We start from the raw sequence: 18,735 nt of genomic DNA, 5'->3' as shown, positions 1-18,735 counted from the left end.
TACTGTTTAAATATTTAATTTGGAAGTTTATTTGCATGTTACACTGTAAAACTAGACATACCGTAAAGACAAAACACTACGGCAATAATGTTGAGGTAGCCTGACATTCTTTCATCCCAGTCATATTCTCTATTGTTAAATTAAAGGATTTACAAGGTAGTTTTCTGAAGAAAAAAAAGTTTACTTGGTCCTCTGTCTCTTAGCTGGCCTGTCATTGGTCTCCGGGTCTGACTTATTGGGAAGGCTGTTCTCTAGATTCACATCCTTCAGCAGGGGGAGCTGCAGCTGATTGGCCACCGCCCATGCCCACAAACACAGCTCCACCCTATGGGGGGTCCAGTCCCGCTCGCTGTCCACTGAGGAAGATGGAGGCGGGTCAACAAACAACGTCAGCATAGATTACGACATGGGGTTACCACATCCCGGGTATAGTTCCCCCCCCTTCTGTCTCTTACACACACACCAGGAGGAAGCCTAATGCACATGGAGCAAAACTACAATGTTGCAGATAGATAATATTTGGACCCACTAAATATGTATCCACAAATGTGCATCACACACACACACACACACACACACACACACACACACACACACACACACACACACACACACACACACACACACACACACACACACACACACACACACACACACACACACACACACACACACACACACACACACACACACACGCTATCTCACCTTTGTTAAGTGTTTGTGTGTGTGTAGCCATCTTGTTCAGGTAGAGAGCATAGTGCCTGGGTGTGTACTGGATGGGCCCCAGTCCAGGGATACTTCCAACGGCCTCGTCGGCCATGAATGCAGCCTGCTCGGGAGCTCCTGCTGCCAATACAGCTGGAACACAAAGGCCAGTCAAAGATAGTCCAAGTTAAACTGTGCCCCTTACCAGATCGCTGTAGTTTCCTGAATATTAACTATGCTTTAACAGAGTGTTGGGAACCTCCGTCCTGCATTTTGAGCTTTGTTCATATGATTGATATGCCTAAATCAATTTTTCCCATTAAGGTGACTGAACCAACATTGTCTAGGTTACTTTTTTTCTACTCTTGAAAGGAAGAAAACATGTCAGCCTTCTCGGTCTTGTCAGTCTTAAAAATTGCCTAAAAAGTGTTTTCTCATCCTGCGAACCAGACAGAGTGCTGCTGACCTGAGGCGGTGGCTGGGCCCAGGGCTTTGAGAGAGCTGAGTTCTGTGATGGCTGCCTGGACGTCAGGGAGGAGACTGAAGGCCTTTCTAGAGCACTTCTCCACCATCTCATCACTGTTCGAGGCCACGAGCTGCTGCAACCGCGGACGGAACTTCCCCCTCTGCAGGTGATACAGTGCCAAGACATTTCACAACCAGTCAGGGAGCAGGGAGTTTAAAGAGATTTCTTTGGTCATGGACAGTAAGGAAAGTATAGTTACTAGAATTTTAATTTTAATTTCAAATTATTACCTGGAATATCAGAAACATTCACTTACTACTTAGTCAATAAAGCTATGCATCTATCTGCACTACTTACAGTGAGCTTCCACTCCATCAGTTTCACCAGCTCTGGTTGGGTGACGTATTTATAAGCACGCCCAGCGATGGCTACAGGCAGCTCCTCTTGATACCTGGCCAGAGATGAGGCTCAGACTAAATATCCCATGTTTACTTACATCAATCAAAAGGCATGCATAAATGTCATTGAAGGATTCCCCGTCCTGATAAATTGAAAGCTAAAATCTATGTGTGTTTATGTTAATTAATGTGACAGATTGACTGTAGTTGTGATGATAGTCTGCTCTTCATTGATACCTGGTAATGGGATCATATATGTGCCACACTTACCATTTATCCAAGGGAAGCAGTTTTCCAGACTTCTTGCCCTTCCCAAGGGACTTGGCCTCCACTACCTCCCAGTATTTGCCATATAACTTTCTCCAGACAGCTGGGTCTTCGCAGGTGAATAGTGTTCCACTCATTGCTTTATAAAGGGTTAATGTGCCAAAACCACCTCAGACCTGAGTGGACATTACACAGGGGAATGTTGTTATTCCTCAAAACTCCTGAGGGAGGAGGGCCTTTTCCCCTGACACACTGCAGATGGCAGCTGCTATCTAAACCTTTATATACATTGGAGAACAGAACAAGCCTCATTCTCAGTTCACAGGTCAATAGGCCTACTCTCTGTTTTGATATTCATTCTGACCCAAAATAGACTATTCAATAGATATAGGTGCATGAACTGAAACTGTATGGGAAGAACAAGAAACATGCATTCAGCTGCGACTTCAAAGTCATGATGTCAGAATAATAAAAGGTAGAAAAACACTTACCATCCACATGTATAGAACATTAATAAAATGTTACAAAACAAAGTATGAACGATGAATGAATTCCTTTCAGAACATGTACTTCCGTTTTGTTATGCTTGTTTTCGCTAGATTCATGGTAGTAACAGTTACAACTTCCGGTTCTCCAGTGCAGTGAACAACATTTTTTTTTTCAAAAGCAAGGTCAGTCCTCCAAAATTAGCGCCAATTGTTGTGCACTGAAAACATTTATATTGGGAAATAACTGTACCTTTCTCGTCAACTAATATTTTGAACCTGCTAGTAAAATAATTAGCATCATGTCATCCGACTGCTATGTTGCAACTAACGTTAAGTACTTTAGCAAGTTAACGTTAGCTAGCAAGCTTTATAGTCAGCTCCCAGGTGATGTCTGCTTGCAAATTAGACGACAAATGTTCCTTATTGAAATGCATTCATTGGCTGTGTCTCAGTCTTGTTGTGAGGTCATATCGAGAACGTGAACGACACAATTAGTATAGCTAGGTACGTTAGCTACCCTAGCCAGATCCTAGCTAATATTTATAAACATTTCAAATGGCAGGTCGTAAACTTCCCTAAACATTGCAAAGCTCAGTGGATACATTGTTTTCAGCAATGAATGGTCATCTTAGTTTTATGCGCCCCTCTGTTCTAATCTGCAGGAATCTGGAGAGCTGGGAGCATTAAGCAGTCCGCCATGCACTTCGGGCAAAGTGGGGTGAATATTCTCTTGAGCCATGTTATAGAAGACTATTGGGTTGTAGGTAAGTACTGTTTGTTGTAACTTGTGAATGTTTAATCTGGTTGCAGTAATTGTCTCAGCCTCAGTGACGTATCAGTGTAGCTACTCTTTAAAGATCATTTGATTTTGAAGAGTTGCAATGACAGTCAGGGTTTTTGCTCCAGCTTGGACCTCAGCACCTGAACAGGAAGGGACTTTGTCTAAGTAGATACTGGTTAGGCCTAGGTACTATCAGGTTGTGTCTGGCTGGTTGGAGCAAAAACCTACAGACCCACTACTGAATGGGTTCCCTTTCTCTACTCTACAAGATTAACATATACGTGTGGATGATTGTTGAAGTGGAGGATAATGACACTTTTCTCTGGTGACCTCTGACAGGACTGTATGAGGAGGCCTCTGTGTTTCTCTAGAGGCAGAGAGGATCGCTGCTGCTGTTTGGAGTAAGTCCATTGAAATGAATTAGAGATTACAGGGTCTTATAAATATGTGACAGACCACTGCCAGCAGCACAGCTCAAGTACCAAACTGAGCTCTCTTCATAGTAGCAGTGCCATCTTCTGGCGAAACTATGGGCATTCTTTTGGAATTTCCCAATATAATTTCTCCAACCACCCTTCTTTGTCCCCCACCAGGCCATGGAGAAGATGTCGCGGGTAACCACAGCCCTGGGCGGCAGTGCCATCAGCGGACGCACCATGTTCTGCCACCTGGACGCGCCCGCCAACGCCATCAGTGTGTGCCGCGATGCCACACAGGTGGTGGTGGCCGGCCGCAATATCTTCAAGATCTACGGCCTGGAGGAGGAGCAGTTTGTGGAGAAGCTCAACCTGCGCGTGGGCCGCAAGCCCTCGCTCAACTTCAGCTGTGCCGACGTCATGTGGCACCAGATGGAGGAGAACCTGCTGGCCACGGCTGCCACCAACGGGGCGGTAGTCACCTGGAACCTGGGCAAGCCGTCGCGCAACAAGCAGGACCAGCTGTTCACCGAGCACAAGCGCACGGTCAACAAGGTGTGCTTCCACCCCACCGAAGTCTACATGCTGCTCAGTGGCTCCCAGGATGGCTACATGAAGTGCTTCGACCTGCGCAAGAAGGAGTCCGTTAGCACCTTCTCAGGTATGTGTGTCTGTGGATAGTTCTTGCACTTTTGAGGTTGAACCTAGGAGTAACATTTTGAGTGGAGTGTAGAAATACCTGCCTGGTTTCCCGATAGCGATGCATTTTCGGTTTACAAGTGTTTTAACGATGCATCATTCTTACAATGGCCGAAGATGTAACATGCGCTTCCCAAAACACGACGCAGAAAGAACGTTCGCTGAGTGCGTTGTTGGAGCATGTATCAATACTGATAGGAAGAAAGGCAGCACTGCTCTTTGATCCGCTTTCTCCATTCAAATCTTACCTTAACATAATAATTATTCCACAATACTGACGACCGATCAGCTCCTAGAGTTATCACCTTACGGCTGCAAAATATTGAGGTGGCATATTCTAATGCTTACCCTATAATGCACTAAATTTCCGATTTTAATTTGGAACATCATTGCGCACATGTTGTTACACATTAAATACATTGAGGCAAAATTACAGACAGTGTAGCATCGAATAGAACTCAATTGACTGAACATGAAATTGATTCCCATATGATTTAAATGTATATGCCTATGTAGGAATGCAGTTCTCAGTTTTCATTTAGAACATCTTTTTCTCCGTCACTTGCAAAGACATTGGCAACTTTGTATTTATAGTCAACTTCTTTCCGAAGTTATCGGTGGTCACAGAGAGACAGAAACAAGTTGATTCTATGTTGAGCAGAGATCTTCTGTGTATAAAGTGACGCAGTGATGCACTTAGCTGTTCTATGAGTGGTCTGTGGCAGTTGGTAAATAACAATAGTTTTTGAAGTGCGACTTGGTTTGGGAAACGATGGTTTTGGGAAACAGCTGGGTGATTTAACGATGCTCCTACGAAGGTTCTAATCATGAACTTAACCTTGAGATGCTTTTGGGAAACCAGGCCCTGCTCATGTCCAGGAATGCCTCTGGGATACAAAACAAACAGCATCTTATTAGTTACTAAATAAACAACATAGTCGCACGACATGGTAATGTACCTGGCCTGAGAACATTACTGTTTATCAATGTTATTTTTTTCAGGTCAGTCGGAGAGTGTAAGAGATGTTCAGTTCAGCATGAAGGATTACTTTACTTTTGCTGCTTCCTTTGAGAACGGTAACGTCCAGCTGTGGGACATCCGGAGGCCTGACCGGTATGAGAGGATGTTCACAGCCCACACCGGCCCTGTGTTCTGCTGTGACTGGCACCCCGATGACAGGTAGGGAGAGGCTTTTAGAGAAAGACATGTTGAAAATGCATTGATGTTTGCATTGGTTGACCATTCATCTAACGTGAATTTTCTTTAGATACAATAATCATTCTTGCTTACAGTGTGGCTGTTGATTCACCTGATTCACCTGAATCAACAGTAGAGGTCGACCGATTATGATTTTTCAACACCGATACCGATTATTGGAGGACCAAAAAAAAGACGATACCGATTAATCAGCCTATTTTTATTTTATTTATTTATAATAATGACAATTACAACAATACTGAATGAACACTTATTAACTTAATATAATATATCAATAAAATGAATTTAGCCTCAGATAAATAATGAAACATGTTCAATTTGGTTTAAATAATGCAAAAACAAAGTGTTGGAGAAGAAAGCAAAAGTGCAATATGTGCCATGTAAAAAAAGCTAACGTTTAAGTTCCTTGCTCAGAACATGAGAACATATGAAAGCTGGTGGTTCTTCTTAACACGGGTCTTCAATATTCTCAGGTAAGAAGTTTTAGGTTGTAGTTATTATAGGACTGTTTCTTTATACCATTTGTATTTCATATACCTTTTACTATTGGATGTTCTTATAGGCACTTTAGTATTACCAGTGTAACAGTATAGCTTCCGTCCCTCTCCTCGCCCCTACCTGGGCTCGAACCAGGAACACATCGACAATAGCCACTGGTGGCATCCCTAAGTCTAAATATTACTGTCACATTGTACAACCTTCAATGTTATGTCATAATTATGTACAATTCTGGCAAATTAATTACGGTCTTTGTTAGGAATAAATGGACTTCACACAGTTCGCAACGAGCGATCCAACCTGCTGCATATACCCTTACTGCTTGCACGGAACGCAAGAGAAGTGACACAATTTCCCTAGTTATAAGAAATTCATGTTAGCAGGTTTAAAATTATATACTTGTGTATTGGTTTTAAAGGAAGGCGTTTATGGTTAGGTACACATTGGTGCAATGCCAGTGCTCTTTTTGCGAATGCGCTTGTTAAATCATCACCCGTTTGGCGAAGTAGGCTGTGATTCGATGAGAAATTAACAGGCACCGCATCGATTATATGCAACGCAGGACACGCTAGATAAACTAGTAATATCATCAACCATGTGTAGTTAACTAGTGATTATGTTAAGATTGATTGTATTTTATAAGATAAGTTTAATGCTAGCGAGCAACCTACCTTGGCTTCTTGCTGCCCTCGCGTAACAGGTAGTCAGCCTGCCATGCAGGCTCCTCTTGGAGTGCAATGTAAGGCAGGTTGGTTAGAGCGTTGGACTAGTAACCGGAAATTTGCAAAAACAAATCCCCGAGCTGACAAGGTAAAAATCTGTCGTTCTGCCCCTGAACAAGACAGTTAACCCACCGTTCCTAGGCCCTCATTGAAAATAAGAATGTGTTCTTTAACTGACTTGCCTAGTTAAAAAGGTGTAAAAAAACAACAAAAAAAGGCCACAATCGGTGTCCAAAAATACCAATTGTTATGAAAACTTGAAATCGGCCATTCCGATTAATCGGTTGACCTCTAATCAACAGCCACTTTGCTAATATATTGACCTCTGTCTGCAGGGGTTGGCTGGCCACTGGTGGCCGGGACAAGATGGTGAAGGTGTGGGACATGACCACCAACCGGGCCAAAGAGATCTACTGCGTCCAGACCATTGCCTCGGTGGCACGGGTCAAGTGGCGTCCTGAGAGGAAGTGGCACCTGGCCACCTGCTCCATGATGGTGGACCACAACATCTACGTGTGGGACGTCCGACGGCCCTTCATCCCCTTTGCCACCTTCGAGGAGCACAAGGACGTGACCACGGGCATCGTGTGGCGCCACCAGCATGACCCCTACTTCCTGCTGTCAGGCTCCAAGGACAGCACACTCTACCAGCACATGTTCAAGGACGCCAGCCGGCCCGTGGACCGGGCCAACCCCGAGGGGCTGTGCTTCGGCCTGTTTGGCGACCTTGCCTTCGCCGCCAAGGAGAGCCTCATTAGTGGCGACTCCAACAGGAAACCCTACCCGGGTGGCGACCGCCGCTACCCAATCTTCTTCTTCAAGAAGCCCGATCTGACGGAGCAGTTTGCCCATGTGTCCAGCGCCCTCAGCGTGTTCGAGTCGTCTCTGGAGAGCAGGCGCATGGACTGGTTTGTCAAGACGGCGCGCCTCTACCTCCTCGGCGGCAAACCCTTCGCCGAGCTGTGCGACCACAATGCCAAGGTGGCCAAGGAGCTCAACAGACCTCAGGTTGGTCAGTCTTCCCCTCAGAGATGAGCTGCATTCATTTACACATATCCAATTAAACATTGTTGTGGAACTAAGTAGAGTTTTAAGGATCACTAACAAACCTATTTCATATTTCCCCATTTGAAGGTTTCCACTACATGGACTATGCTTCGGCTCATGTTCTCAGATCCAGCGAACCTCTCGACACCTGGTCCAAATAACATCAGCAAACTGGGCAACCTTCCTTTAATGAACAGGTACTGACCACAGGCTTTTACATAAAACGCATGAGCTGAAAAATAGTGTGGACAAACTAAAATCCTGTTTTTGTGTCCGCCCAAGTTTCAGTATGAAGGAGATGGGGACGGAGAGCAGGCTGGACCGTAGTAAAGGAGAGAGCAGACAGGACAACATTCACCTGGAGCCTGGGAACTCGCTCATCAACAGCAACAACGACGGTGAGAGTAAACTCTAAAAACATTCACGTGACCGAAGAAATTAATCAACATATAGGTTGTTTTTGTGAACCACATTTTACTATGATGGATGCAATAGATGAGTAAACAATACAGAGATTTGTCCCACTGCAGAGAATGAGGAGACCGAGGGGAGTGAGGGACAGGCGGAGTACATGTTTGGTGACGCTGAGCTGGATGACGATGACCTCTACTCTATGGAGCACGAAATCCAGGCCGGTGAGTCTGACCCCAACACAGGTCGTATACATTCGACACTGATGCCATTTCAATGAAGGTTACAGCCATGTTTCATAGCTAGTCTATGATCTAGGCTTAGTACTTTCTGAGCATTATTCTTCTCTCTCCTGTGTTTTCAGTGGAAGAACAGGAGTACACGCTCCCCCAGGAGGCCTTCCCGCTGCGCCACGAGATCATGGACAACCCGTCGGTCCCGGAGCACCTGCAGCAGGACAAGGCCGACTCGCCGCACGCCAGCGGCAACGAGGCGGAGGTCATGTGCCTGACGCCCATAGAGTCCCTCTCCCTGATCGCCATCTCGCAGCCGCTGTTCAGCCCACACCTCCCTTCCCGCTTTTTTTGCCCCGTGGTCAGAGAGATGCTGAGCCACTACGCCGAGCAGGGCGACGTGCAGATGGCGGTCTCGGTGCTCATCGTCCTGGGAGACCGCATCCGCAAGGAGATCGACGACCTCACTCAGGTCAGAGCTAGGGATATAACAGTTGTTATGGTGAAGAACTGAAGCTTTCTAATAGGAATAATGTTGAGAATATGTATGGTTGGTTCCTGAACCAGAATACAAATTCAATGATTGTGTTGCATAACATTAATTTGGATGCTCTTGAGAATTCTGAACGATTTAACATAGCTGATTTAGTTTACAAATAACTGCTTGATTGACTAAATAATGATGGAGGTTAGAGTCTTGGTAATCTGCATGTGTTCCAAGCGGACAAATATTTTGTTTATTTCTGCATGTTCTAATAATAGCGGTGACCCTATTTCAGGAGCACTGGTACATGTCCTACATTGACTTGCTGCAGCGTTTCGAGCTGTGGAACGTGTCCAACGAGGTCATCAAGCTGAGCACTTGCAGCGCCATCACCTGTCTGAACCAGACATCCACCACGCTGCACGTCAACTGCAGCAACTGCAAACGGCCCATGAGCAACAGGGGCTGGATCTGTGACCGGTATAACTTTGACCTACCTAACACAGTAAATGGTTAAGTGAAGCGTTACTAACCTAATGAGAAACAGTGCAACTAAATGGCAAATTACATATTTCTAGATACTCTCAAATCAAATGTATTTATAAAGCCCTTTTTTACATCAGCAGATGTCAAAGTTCTACACAGAAACCCAACCTAAAACCGCAAACAGCAAGCAATGCAGGTGTAGAAGCACAGTGGCTAGGAAAAACTCACTAGAAAGGCAGGAACCGAGGAAGAAACTTAGAGAGGAGCCAGGCAAGAGGACATTTGGAAAGTTGTGCAATATAGCCACTCCACTTCTTTTCCCGTTCCCCAGGTGCCACCAGTGTGCCAGTGTTTGTGCTGTGTGCCACCATGTGGTGAAGGGGCTGTTTGTGTGGTGCCAAGGCTGCAGTCATGGCGGGCACCTGGAGCACGTGATGAACTGGTTAAAGAGCAATTCTCACTGCCCGGCTGGCTGCGGACACCTGTGTGAGTACACCTGACCCTCAGCTCCACCCCCTCCCAGCCAGCTCTCTGTGAGAGGGAGCGCACCTCACCTGGCTCACACTGGCCTGGGTCTCACACTCCAGGCTGGCCTCTCCAAAGACTGGGGTCCACAGGGGGGTGGCCATGGTAGCAGGATGGCTGTATTGGAAGATAGGTCGGTAAAACTGGAGTCCAATTCATTAAACCAGTCGGAGAGGAGAACGGGGGATCATGTACCTACCTTATGGAGCACTGTTGAAAGTTTGAGATGAGCCCGCTGGCCTATTCAGTGCTCCCTTTGACAATGACAGAAACTCAAAGTTAAGTGAACACAATAATGTATGTGTGTGTGTATATATACAGTTGAAGTTGGAAGTTTACATACACCTTAGCCAAATACATTTAAACTCAGTTTTTCACAATTCCTGACATTTAAACCCAGTACAATTTCCCTGTTTTAAATCAGCTAGGATTACCACTTCATTTTAAGAATGTGACATTTCAGAATAATAGTATAGAGAATGATTTATTTCAGCTTTTTTCTTTCATCACATTCCCAGTGGGTCAGAAGTTTACATACACTCAATTAGTATTTGGTAGCATTGCCTTTAAATTGTTTAACTTGGGACAAATGTTTAGGGTAGCCTTCCACAAGCTTCCCATTCCTCCTAACAGAGCTGATGTAACTGAGTCAGGTTTGTAGGCCTCCTTGCTCGCACATGCCTTTTCAGTTCTGCGCACAAATGTTCTATGGGATTGAGGTTAGGGCTTTGTGATGGACACTCCAATACCATTATTGTTCTTAAGCCATTTTGCCACAACTTTGGAAGTATGTTTGGGGTCATTGTCCATTTGGAAGACCCATATGCGACCAAGCTTTAATTTCATGACTGATGTCTTGAGATGTTGCTTCAATATATCCACCTAATTGGGGCGGCAGGGTAGCATAGTGGTTAGAGTGTTGGACTAGTAAACGAAAGGTTGCAAGTTCAAATCCCCGAGCTGATAAGGTACAAATCTGACGTTCTGCCCCTGAACAGGCAGTTAACCCACTGTTCCTAGGCCGTCATTGAAAATAAGAATTTGTTCTTAACTGACTTGCCTAGTAAAATAAAGGTAAAAAAAAAATCATAATATATATATCCACCTAATTGTCCTTCCTCATGAAGCCATCTATTTTGTGAAGTGCAACAGTCCCTCCTGCAGCAAAGCACCCCCACAACATGATGCTGCTAACCCCGTGCTTCACGGTTGGGATGGTGTTCTTCAGCTTGCAAGAACCCCTTTTTCCTCCAAACATAATGATTGTCATTATGGCCAAACAGTTCTATTTTTGTTTCATCAGAACAGAGGACATTTCTCCAAAAAGTATGATATTTGTCCCCATGTGCGGTTGCAAACCAGTCAGGCTTTTTTATGGCGGTTTTGGATCAGTGGCTTCTTCCTTGCTGACCGGCCTTGCTGACCGGCCTTTCCGGTTATGTTGATTATAGAACTTGTTTTACTGTGGATATAGATACTTTTGTACCTGTTTCCTCCAGCATCTTCACAAGGTCCCTTGCTGTTGTTCTGCGGTATGACGGTATGACGGCTGCGTGGTCCCATGGTGTTTATACTTGCGTACAGATGAACGTGGTACCTTCAGGCTTTTGGAAATTGCTCCCAGGGATGAACCAGACTTGTGGAGGTCTACACTTTTTTTTTGAGGTCTTGGCTGCTTTCTTTTGATTTTCCTGTGATGTCAATGCACTGAGCTTGAAAGTAGGCCTTGAAATACATCCACAGGTACACCTCCAATTGACTCAAATGATGTCAATTAGCCTATCAGAATCTTCTAAAGCCATGACATCATTTTCTGGAATTTTCCAAGCTGTTTAAAGGCACAGTCAACTCAATGTGTAAACCTCTGACCCACTGGAATTTTGATACAGTGAAATAATATGTCCGTAAACAATTGTTGGGAAAATGACTTGTCATGCACAAAGTAGATGTCTTAACCGACTTGCCAAAACAAAAGTTTGTTATCAAGAAATTGGAGTGGTTGAAAAACGAGTGTTAATGACTCCAACCTAAGTGTATGTAAACTTTAGACTTCAACTATATATATATATATATATTATTTATATATATATATATATATATATATATATATATATATTGTGTGTGTGTACATACATACACACTGTACTGTACCAGTCAAAAGTTTGGACACACGTACTCATTCAAGGGGTTTTCTTTATTTTTTTAACTATTTTCTACATTGTAAAATAATAGTGAAGACAGTGAAACTATGAAATAACACATATGGAAACATGTAGTGACAAAAACAAATCAAAATATATTTTATATTCTAAAAAGTAGCCACCCTTGGCACACTCAACTAGGTAGTCACCTGGAATGCTTTTCCAACCATTTTTAAGGAGTTCCCTCATATGCTGAGCACTTGTTGGCTGCTTTTCCTTCACACTGCGGTTCAACTCTTCCCAAACAATCTCAATTGGGTTGAGGTCGGGGGGTTGTGGAGGCCAGGTCATCTGATGCAGCATTCCATCACTCTCCTTGGTCAAATAGCCCTTACACAGCCAGGAAGTGTGTTTTGTGTCATTGACCTGTTTGAAAAACAAATGATAGTACCACTAAGAGCAAACCAGATGGGATGGCATATCGCTGTAGAATGCTGTGGTAGCCATGCTGGTTAAGTGTGCATTGAATTCAAAATAAATCAGACAGTGTCTACAGCAAATCACCATTACACCTCCTCCATGCTTCACTGTGGGAACCACATATGCGGAGATCATCTGTTGACCTACTCTGCGTCTCACAAAGACACGGCGGTTGGAACCCAAAGTCTCAAATTTTGACTCATCAGACCAAAGGTCTGATTTCCACAGGTCTAATGTCCATTGCTTGTGTGTCTTAGCCCAAGCAAGTCTCTTATTATTGGTGTCCTTATAGTGGTTTCTTTGCAGCAAATTGACCATGAAGGCCTGATTCACACAGTCTCCTCTGAACAGTTGATGTTGACATGTGTATGTTACTTGAACTCTGTGAGGTGCTGAGATGCAGTTAATTTCAGATTTCTCTGGGTCTTCCTTTCCTGTGGCAGTCCTGATGAGAGACAGTTTTATGACTGCACTTGAAAAAACATCCATTGAAATTTTCCAGATTGACAGACCATGTCTTAAAGTAATTATGGACTGTTTCTCTTTGCTTATTTGAGCTATTCTTGCCCTAATATGGACTTGGTCTGTATTTTCTGCATACCACCCCTAACTTGTCATAACCCAACTGATAGGCTCAAACACATAAAGGAAAGAAATTCCACAAATTAACTTAAGGCACACCTGTTAATTGAAATGCATTCCAGGTGACTCCCTCATGAAAATGGTTGAGAGAATGCTAAGAGTGTGCAAAGCTGTCAAAGCTAGCTACTTTGAAAAATCTAAAATATATTTGTTTTAACACTTTTTGGGGTTATATGATTCCATGTGTTATTTCATAGTGTTGTCTTCACTATTATTCTAAAGTTGACAAGTAAAAATAAAGAAAAAGTATTGAATTTGTGGGCGTGCCCAAACGTTTGACTAGTACTGTATATTTGCTGAAATGTTAAAAATAATTTTTTATTGTGTATTGCTCAGCTGGGTGGAACAGTTTGCTCTTCTAAATGAATAATTTGTGTATGTAAATAGCGATAAAGATGTCGGTCTTGATGTGGCCTTTATTCATCAGATAAGGAATCTCCAGCACTGTTTTCTATGGCAATAAAATATTTTGAAACTCAGCTGTATCATAAACCAGTCGGTGAGTGACCTTTTGAATGGGACATATTGCCATAATGCTTACGGAACTAGAATTTGAAAAGGAATAGATTACACAGACTAAATTGTGCTTATACCTTAAACATGTAATTAATAATGAAAGTAAGACTGGTATACTACAATGTTGAAAAATTACCATTAAGATAAAATTGCCTGGAAAGTTAACCTAATAATGCACAGGTTTTAGACTGCCACGACAGTATTTATTGCGCTTTTGATTACACACATTCACTGAAGTCATACTTAACATATATGAACATGAACAATAAAATGGAAAGTTTGAAAAAAATAAAACCCTATAAAACACAGTTAAACATTATAGAAGACAGTAACACAGGCGTGGTGAAAGATTAACAAGGGAGGTTACATTCAGCAGGACGACACTAACATAAAACAAAACCATATTTAAAAAAAATAAATCTAAAATGATCAATTCATGTACATGTATTCTCTTCATGTCAAAGATCAGGTTCGTTAGAAACATGAGTGATCTTTATTTTGTTTGGCTGCATCATTGATCACAGCATGCATGTGTCTCATACATATAGTATAGGATCTACAGCCTTGCTGGTTTATCAGCTTTCCCCCGACTGCACCTCCTAATTCAACTGAAGCAGTCCACCATCACCAGCACAGGCATGTGAGGGACAGCTGCCCTTGCCCGTTTGTCATATCCCTGCAGTAGCTGCCAATGGCCTCTTCCATCTTTGGCCAGGCTAGAGGCCACAACCCCTGTCCCATTCGGGAGCGCCTGGGAACACTGGTCCTCATCCCACTGTATCCAGTCAGGCCAGCTGGTCTGGCCCACTCCCAGTCCATTGAGTGTGTTCAGGGTGGCATGTTCACCCTCCGTCAGCATTTTCAGGAAGCCTTTTGAAGACAGAATTGAGACCCAGAATTTCTTACTCATGTTGATTGGGTCCTAGTTACCTAAAGAATGGTTAGCCATTCATGTTGATGGTTCGCTTTAACACCTAACGTCTATACCCACCCAGACACTCACCAGTACTGCCTAAGGCTGTTCCCAGCTGTCTGTGACCTTCTCTGGGACACTCAGTCTTCTCAGGTTCTGCAGGACAGCCTGGAGGGTCTCCCCTGGCAGGATCAAACAACCAGACACACTCAGACAACAGTAACTCTCATAACAATGGTTAGCATCCGAGCACTGGATAGATTTGAAAACCTGCGATAGTTTGTCCTACCTAGCTCCTCTTCATACGAATCCAGTGTTGTCATTAACTCCGAGATACTGGTGGACTTCAAGCCTTCTCCACCTGAGGGAAAGAACGAGAAGAGAAATAATAAGTTGCTTTCCAAAGGAGTGGCAGAAGGATATTTGGTTTTGTGCCCATGCAAATGACCCGTCATCCAACAATGCAGCTCACGGCCACCCACCTTTTCCACCAGTATCGCCTTTCAGTTTTCCATCGCCGTGGTAAGGACTGCCGTTGCCGTCGGCACTGAGGCGAGACAGGAGTTTGCAGCGGCAGGCGCGGGCCTTTTCTAGCACGGCATTCATGTCCTGGGCCAGCCTGTGGTTGTCTACCAGCTCTGTGTGCACCTTCCTCCAGGCCATCTTGTACTCCATCAGGCATCCCTCCATCACTGTGCGCAATTCTTTCTCCTGAGACATCTGGCCCTGCAGGCCCTCCACCTCCTCACACCGCTACACCAGAGAAGAAAGAGGGGTTGGGGGAGGAGAGGAGCGATGAAGTGGTTTAGAAATAAGGTTTTGGTTAGTTTTTGCTTCTTTATCGTGTAGACACCTTATGTAGCTGAATGGCCATCTCCTGCATCTCAGCCTCCAGCTGGTCAGCGTAGGCCTGCTCCAGAGCATCACTAGGTGGCCGGGCACTACTGTGCCAACGTGCAATCGCTGAGGTCATCTTGCGCTTGGGTCCAAAAAGCCTGCAGTGGAGAAAACTAAGTAAATCAGAATGGAGAGACGTGCGATATTCTATACTGCCTAGAGTAGGTCTGAGATGGACAGAAAGTCAGTAGCCGATAGAATGTGGATATGTCACAGACACTACGAGTGAGAGCTTCGGAGCCAAAGCTAGGTATGTGAGAAACCACGGCGACTTACGTGATTCCCACTTCCTTAAGGTCATTCTCTGTGAGGGTGAGGAATATCCTTAGGTCAATGTCCTGTTCCTCCAACAGGGGGAGGTACTTGGAAAAGCCAATCTGCTCCAGGAACTCAGCCAGATCCTACAAGAGGGCAGGGGTCAAAGGTCAGGTATAGATCAGACACTGCTCGAGGGAAAAACACAACAGAACTCACTGAACAGCATGAAATATTCATGAATGTATAGTGATCCAACAACACTGACACGTGCCTTGGGACCTGCATAGTTGGGACGACCACCTACAGGCGAGCGCATCCCACAGTTCCCTGGGCCACCGGGCTGCACCGTTTCACTGCTGCTACCATGGCGACCCTTGCCTTTACCGTGATGACCCTTGTTTGCGCGGCGGGAGCAGCTCTTTTTAGCCTGATCCGAGTCCTAAAAAGGACAAAGGTACATTGTGAATGGAGGACAAAAGGGCTCAATGGAATCACCATTGTGGTATGTGAATGCGTCAATGTGCAGTCACCGTGCCGTGTGTGGTTACCTCGTTACTCTCCAGCGAGCCCTCCCGGCTAAGTCCGATCACGCGGGGAATTCCCTCGCTGCTGCTACTGCTGCTCCTCATGGTGGGCATGTCGTTATCAAAGAAGGGGCTCTCATCTATAGCGGAATCACAGCAGCTGGATTAGCAACATGGCGGAATGGGTAGAAGTGTAGACTGGTATTTCTGTGTAGAGGAAACGTGTAAAGTTGCTGCTGTTCTAGGACGATCTAGTGACAAATAAGTGAACAGTTAAGTGTGCTTAACTATGTAGCCATACCTCTGCTGCTGTTGCTCTGACCATCCAGCTCGTTGATAGGCGAGGTGACGTCACGGAAACACATGCCCTCACTCTGCTCCCCGACATCACGGAATGCAATGTATCCCGGGGGTGCAACAGCTGGCTCTATAGGAATGTGAATAATAGCTATATCAAACAAGGTCCAACAGGACAGTATCTAGCAGCAGAGCAGTAATTGGATTCAGCACAACCATTTTAACTTCTTCTGTGGAATAGATACAGCTGTAATATAGAAGTAACCTAAAGAACGCTACCTGAGTGTTTGCTGGGGCCACCCACTCTGAATTTGGCAATGGCTTGAGGCCCATCGTGGATGCTGGGGCCCTTGGCTCGGCTGCGACTCAAGCGACTCAGTCTGGGGGGAGCACTGCTGTCAGAGTCCTCCGACGAGCTCAGGTCCTCAAAGTGTCCTATGGGGGACAAATGTAGGTGCAATGAGAACCTAAACTGCTCCACCACAATTGTTCCAAAAGTTGAGGTACAAAAAGGTATCAGATTTAAATGAGTAATCTTCTTAGTATGCAAGTCCTCCCCTGCACCTGCTTTGGCTTTAGGAGAGCGCATGTCAATGAGGCTGGCGATCTTTGTGTGGCCGTACATCATAGCGAGGGCACGGGCGGTCTCTCCTTTGGCGTTCCGCTCATCTACTTTGACACCCTGAGACCAGATTTATCATATACAAACTAGGTTTAGTACCCCTTCAACAGATTTGCATCAGGTACGTATTTGAGACTAACATATGAAAATGACAGTACTGTAAATACTAGCAAACGGAAACCTACTCACATGGTCAAGGAGGCATTGTACAATGATTTCATGTCCAGAAGCAGCAGCCTCCATCAGCGGAGTGAAGCCAGACCCTGGCTCTCTGCAGGTGAGAAACGTGTCATTACACACCTCATGATTGAATAGTGGGACATAGATGGTTGTATTAATTTGACTGACGATACTCACCTCACATTGACATTGGCATTGCTATCCAACAGGAACTTGACCATCTGCTGGTGGCCAGTGCTGGTGCAGTGGTACAGGGCTGTCCAGCCTCGAGAGTCCTTCAGCTCCAATTCAGCACCTTGCTTTTGGGAGATAAAACAATTAGGAAATTGTTTCATAGTGTACAATAAAACCACCACCACCCATTACACTAAAATTAAACCTAAACTAAAGTTTATTTATGGTGAAAATGTAAACAATTGTTGATTCAGAAAAGTAAATCTGACCTGTATAAGGAAGTATGCAATGCTTTCATTCCCACAGCTCGCTGCCAGCATAAGGGGTGTCAGACCTTTGCCAGTGGTGGCATTAACGTTCACTCCAGCCTCCAGCAAAAGATTAGCAATGTTGTCATGCCCAATATATGAGGAATACATCAGGGGAGTCCAGCCACCAATGTTGTTGCTGTCCAAATTCACCTCCCCTCTAAAAAAGACATAGCACGAAATTACTATCAATGAGTGTTGAGAAGCATCCAGTCTCTCTCACAAACACAATTGATGAGGTACTCACTTTTTAATACACTCTGATACCACATCATACTGGCCAATAGAGCAGGCGGTGTGGAGGTCGAGGGGAACATCCAATTCCTCAGGTCGTACTAAAGTGTTAATGTCCCCTAGCCACAGGGAGAGACTGACACCAAACTGCTCCGATTCACTCGCCTCGTCGCTCAACTCCGACATTCTCAACCCAGACCAGCTCCCACTGCACGGCTGTAATCTGCACACAAGATACCCAATTTAGAAAGGATGCCATGGAGGAATGTTTTCTAGCGAGCAATCTTTGGCCTGGTCTCATACTATATGTGTTGTAGCCAACTCTTCTGTCATTGTCATGTAGCTAGCTAAGAAAACAGGCTAAGCAAATGTGTAGCCCCTTTTTGGATGGTGCTAACAACAGCTAACTAGCTACGTTAACGTTAGCTAGCTTATCTAGCCATTTTAATATAGAAGCACACGCATAAAGTAAAAAACTAACAGAGCTGTTGGACAGAAGAAACAACAGTTATATTAAGCAATAGTTTAAACATTTAAACTTACCGTAAAAACGAGTTTTTCTTCAGTTGCCTAGTCTTCAAGACTTCTCGTTTGCTTGTGTTACAATTACATTTGCTCGGGTGACTGCCCAAAGTTGTGTAGTCAATATTCCTGGTAGTTGTAGTCATTTTTCTTTGAGAACTTAATGCCTAAAGTAAACATTT

General features: G+C 44.5%; 3 protein-coding genes across 6 annotated transcripts; 1 reads left to right on the top strand and 2 right to left on the bottom strand.

The window, feature by feature from the left end:
* On the bottom strand, window positions 1-2,743 carry zgc:112496 (uncharacterized protein LOC541336 homolog). Its single transcript, XM_046369056.1, has 6 exons — window positions 2,328-2,743; window positions 1,840-2,012; window positions 1,529-1,622; window positions 1,172-1,331; window positions 706-858; window positions 1-356 (listed from the first exon to the last, which is right to left on the bottom strand). The coding sequence occupies exons 2-6, from the start codon at window positions 1,971-1,973 to the stop codon at window positions 181-183; spliced, it is 717 nt and encodes a 238-aa protein (XP_046225012.1). The 5' UTR covers window positions 1,974-2,012; window positions 2,328-2,743; the 3' UTR covers window positions 1-180.
* wdr24 (WD repeat domain 24) lies at window positions 2,448-10,397 on the top strand. Of its 2 annotated transcripts, none has more exons than XM_046369053.1 (12): window positions 2,448-2,507; window positions 2,987-3,088; window positions 3,445-3,506; window positions 3,699-4,182; window positions 5,223-5,400; window positions 6,995-7,667; window positions 7,794-7,903; window positions 7,989-8,104; window positions 8,237-8,341; window positions 8,482-8,822; window positions 9,130-9,314; window positions 9,652-10,397. In XM_046369053.1, exons 4-12 carry the CDS (start codon window positions 3,702-3,704, stop codon window positions 9,818-9,820), a joined length of 2,358 nt encoding a protein of 785 aa, XP_046225009.1. In that variant the 5' UTR covers window positions 2,448-2,507; window positions 2,987-3,088; window positions 3,445-3,506; window positions 3,699-3,701; the 3' UTR covers window positions 9,821-10,397. The 2 variants fall into 2 exon arrangements, with proteins under 2 accessions (XP_046225009.1, XP_046225010.1); XM_046369054.1 differs by lacking the exon at window positions 2,448-2,507 and adding an exon at window positions 2,583-2,828.
* Window positions 10,398-12,901: 2,504 nt separating this feature from the next.
* anks3 (ankyrin repeat and sterile alpha motif domain containing 3) lies at window positions 12,902-18,677 on the bottom strand. 3 transcript variants are annotated; one of them, XM_046367920.1, is made up of 16 exons: window positions 18,575-18,677; window positions 18,045-18,254; window positions 17,759-17,957; window positions 17,493-17,614; window positions 17,325-17,406; window positions 17,078-17,195; window positions 16,793-16,948; window positions 16,518-16,643; window positions 16,241-16,356; window positions 15,964-16,131; window positions 15,711-15,835; window positions 15,391-15,532; window positions 15,020-15,290; window positions 14,827-14,898; window positions 14,616-14,719; window positions 12,902-14,494 (listed from the first exon to the last, which is right to left on the bottom strand). In XM_046367920.1, exons 2-15 carry the CDS (start codon window positions 18,215-18,217, stop codon window positions 14,637-14,639), a joined length of 1,953 nt encoding a protein of 650 aa, XP_046223876.1. In that variant the 5' UTR covers window positions 18,218-18,254; window positions 18,575-18,677; the 3' UTR covers window positions 12,902-14,494; window positions 14,616-14,636. The 3 variants fall into 3 exon arrangements, with proteins under 3 accessions (XP_046223876.1, XP_046223875.1, XP_046223877.1); XM_046367919.1 differs by having other exon boundaries at window positions 14,628-14,719; XM_046367921.1 differs by having other exon boundaries at window positions 14,628-14,719; window positions 15,997-16,131.
* Between the last annotated feature and the right edge of the window lie 58 nt (window positions 18,678-18,735).

The sequence above is a fragment of the Oncorhynchus gorbuscha genome, linkage group LG11, assembly GCF_021184085.1.
Source record: "Oncorhynchus gorbuscha isolate QuinsamMale2020 ecotype Even-year linkage group LG11, OgorEven_v1.0, whole genome shotgun sequence".
NCBI classification, from domain to species: Eukaryota; Metazoa; Chordata; class Actinopteri; order Salmoniformes; family Salmonidae; genus Oncorhynchus; species Oncorhynchus gorbuscha.
This window is presented reverse-complemented; position numbering and strand designations above follow the sequence as displayed.

Bases quoted from the DNA above. Each gene is read 5' to 3' on its own strand.
- anks3 (XM_046367920.1), bottom strand. From the start codon at position 18,217: ATGTCGGAGTTGAGCGACGAGGCGAGTGAATCGGAGCAGTTTGGTGTC. The intron at 17,407-17,492 runs GTGAGTATCGTC...TCTCACCTGCAG, and splicing joins AATGCCAATGTCAATGTGAG to AGAGCCAGGGTCTGGCTTCA. The intron at 15,291-15,390 runs GTGTCTACACGA...TCTCTGGTGTAG, and splicing joins TGGCCATTCAGCTACATAAG to CGGTGTGAGGAGGTGGAGGG.
- wdr24 (XM_046369053.1), top strand. From the start codon at position 3,702: ATGGAGAAGATGTCGCGGGTAACCACAGCCCTGGGCGGCAGTGCCATC. The intron at 7,904-7,988 runs GTACTGACCACA...TGTCCGCCCAAG, and splicing joins AACCTTCCTTTAATGAACAG to TTTCAGTATGAAGGAGATGG. The intron at 8,823-9,129 runs GTCAGAGCTAGG...ACCCTATTTCAG, and splicing joins AGATCGACGACCTCACTCAG to GAGCACTGGTACATGTCCTA.
- zgc:112496 (XM_046369056.1), bottom strand. From the start codon at position 1,973: ATGAGTGGAACACTATTCACCTGCGAAGACCCAGCTGTCTGGAGAAAG. The intron at 1,623-1,839 runs GTAAGTGTGGCA...ATCTCTGGCCAG, and splicing joins CTGCTTCCCTTGGATAAATG to GTATCAAGAGGAGCTGCCTG. The intron at 859-1,171 runs GTCAGCAGCACT...TTTGTGTTCCAG, and splicing joins GGGCCCAGCCACCGCCTCAG to CTGTATTGGCAGCAGGAGCT.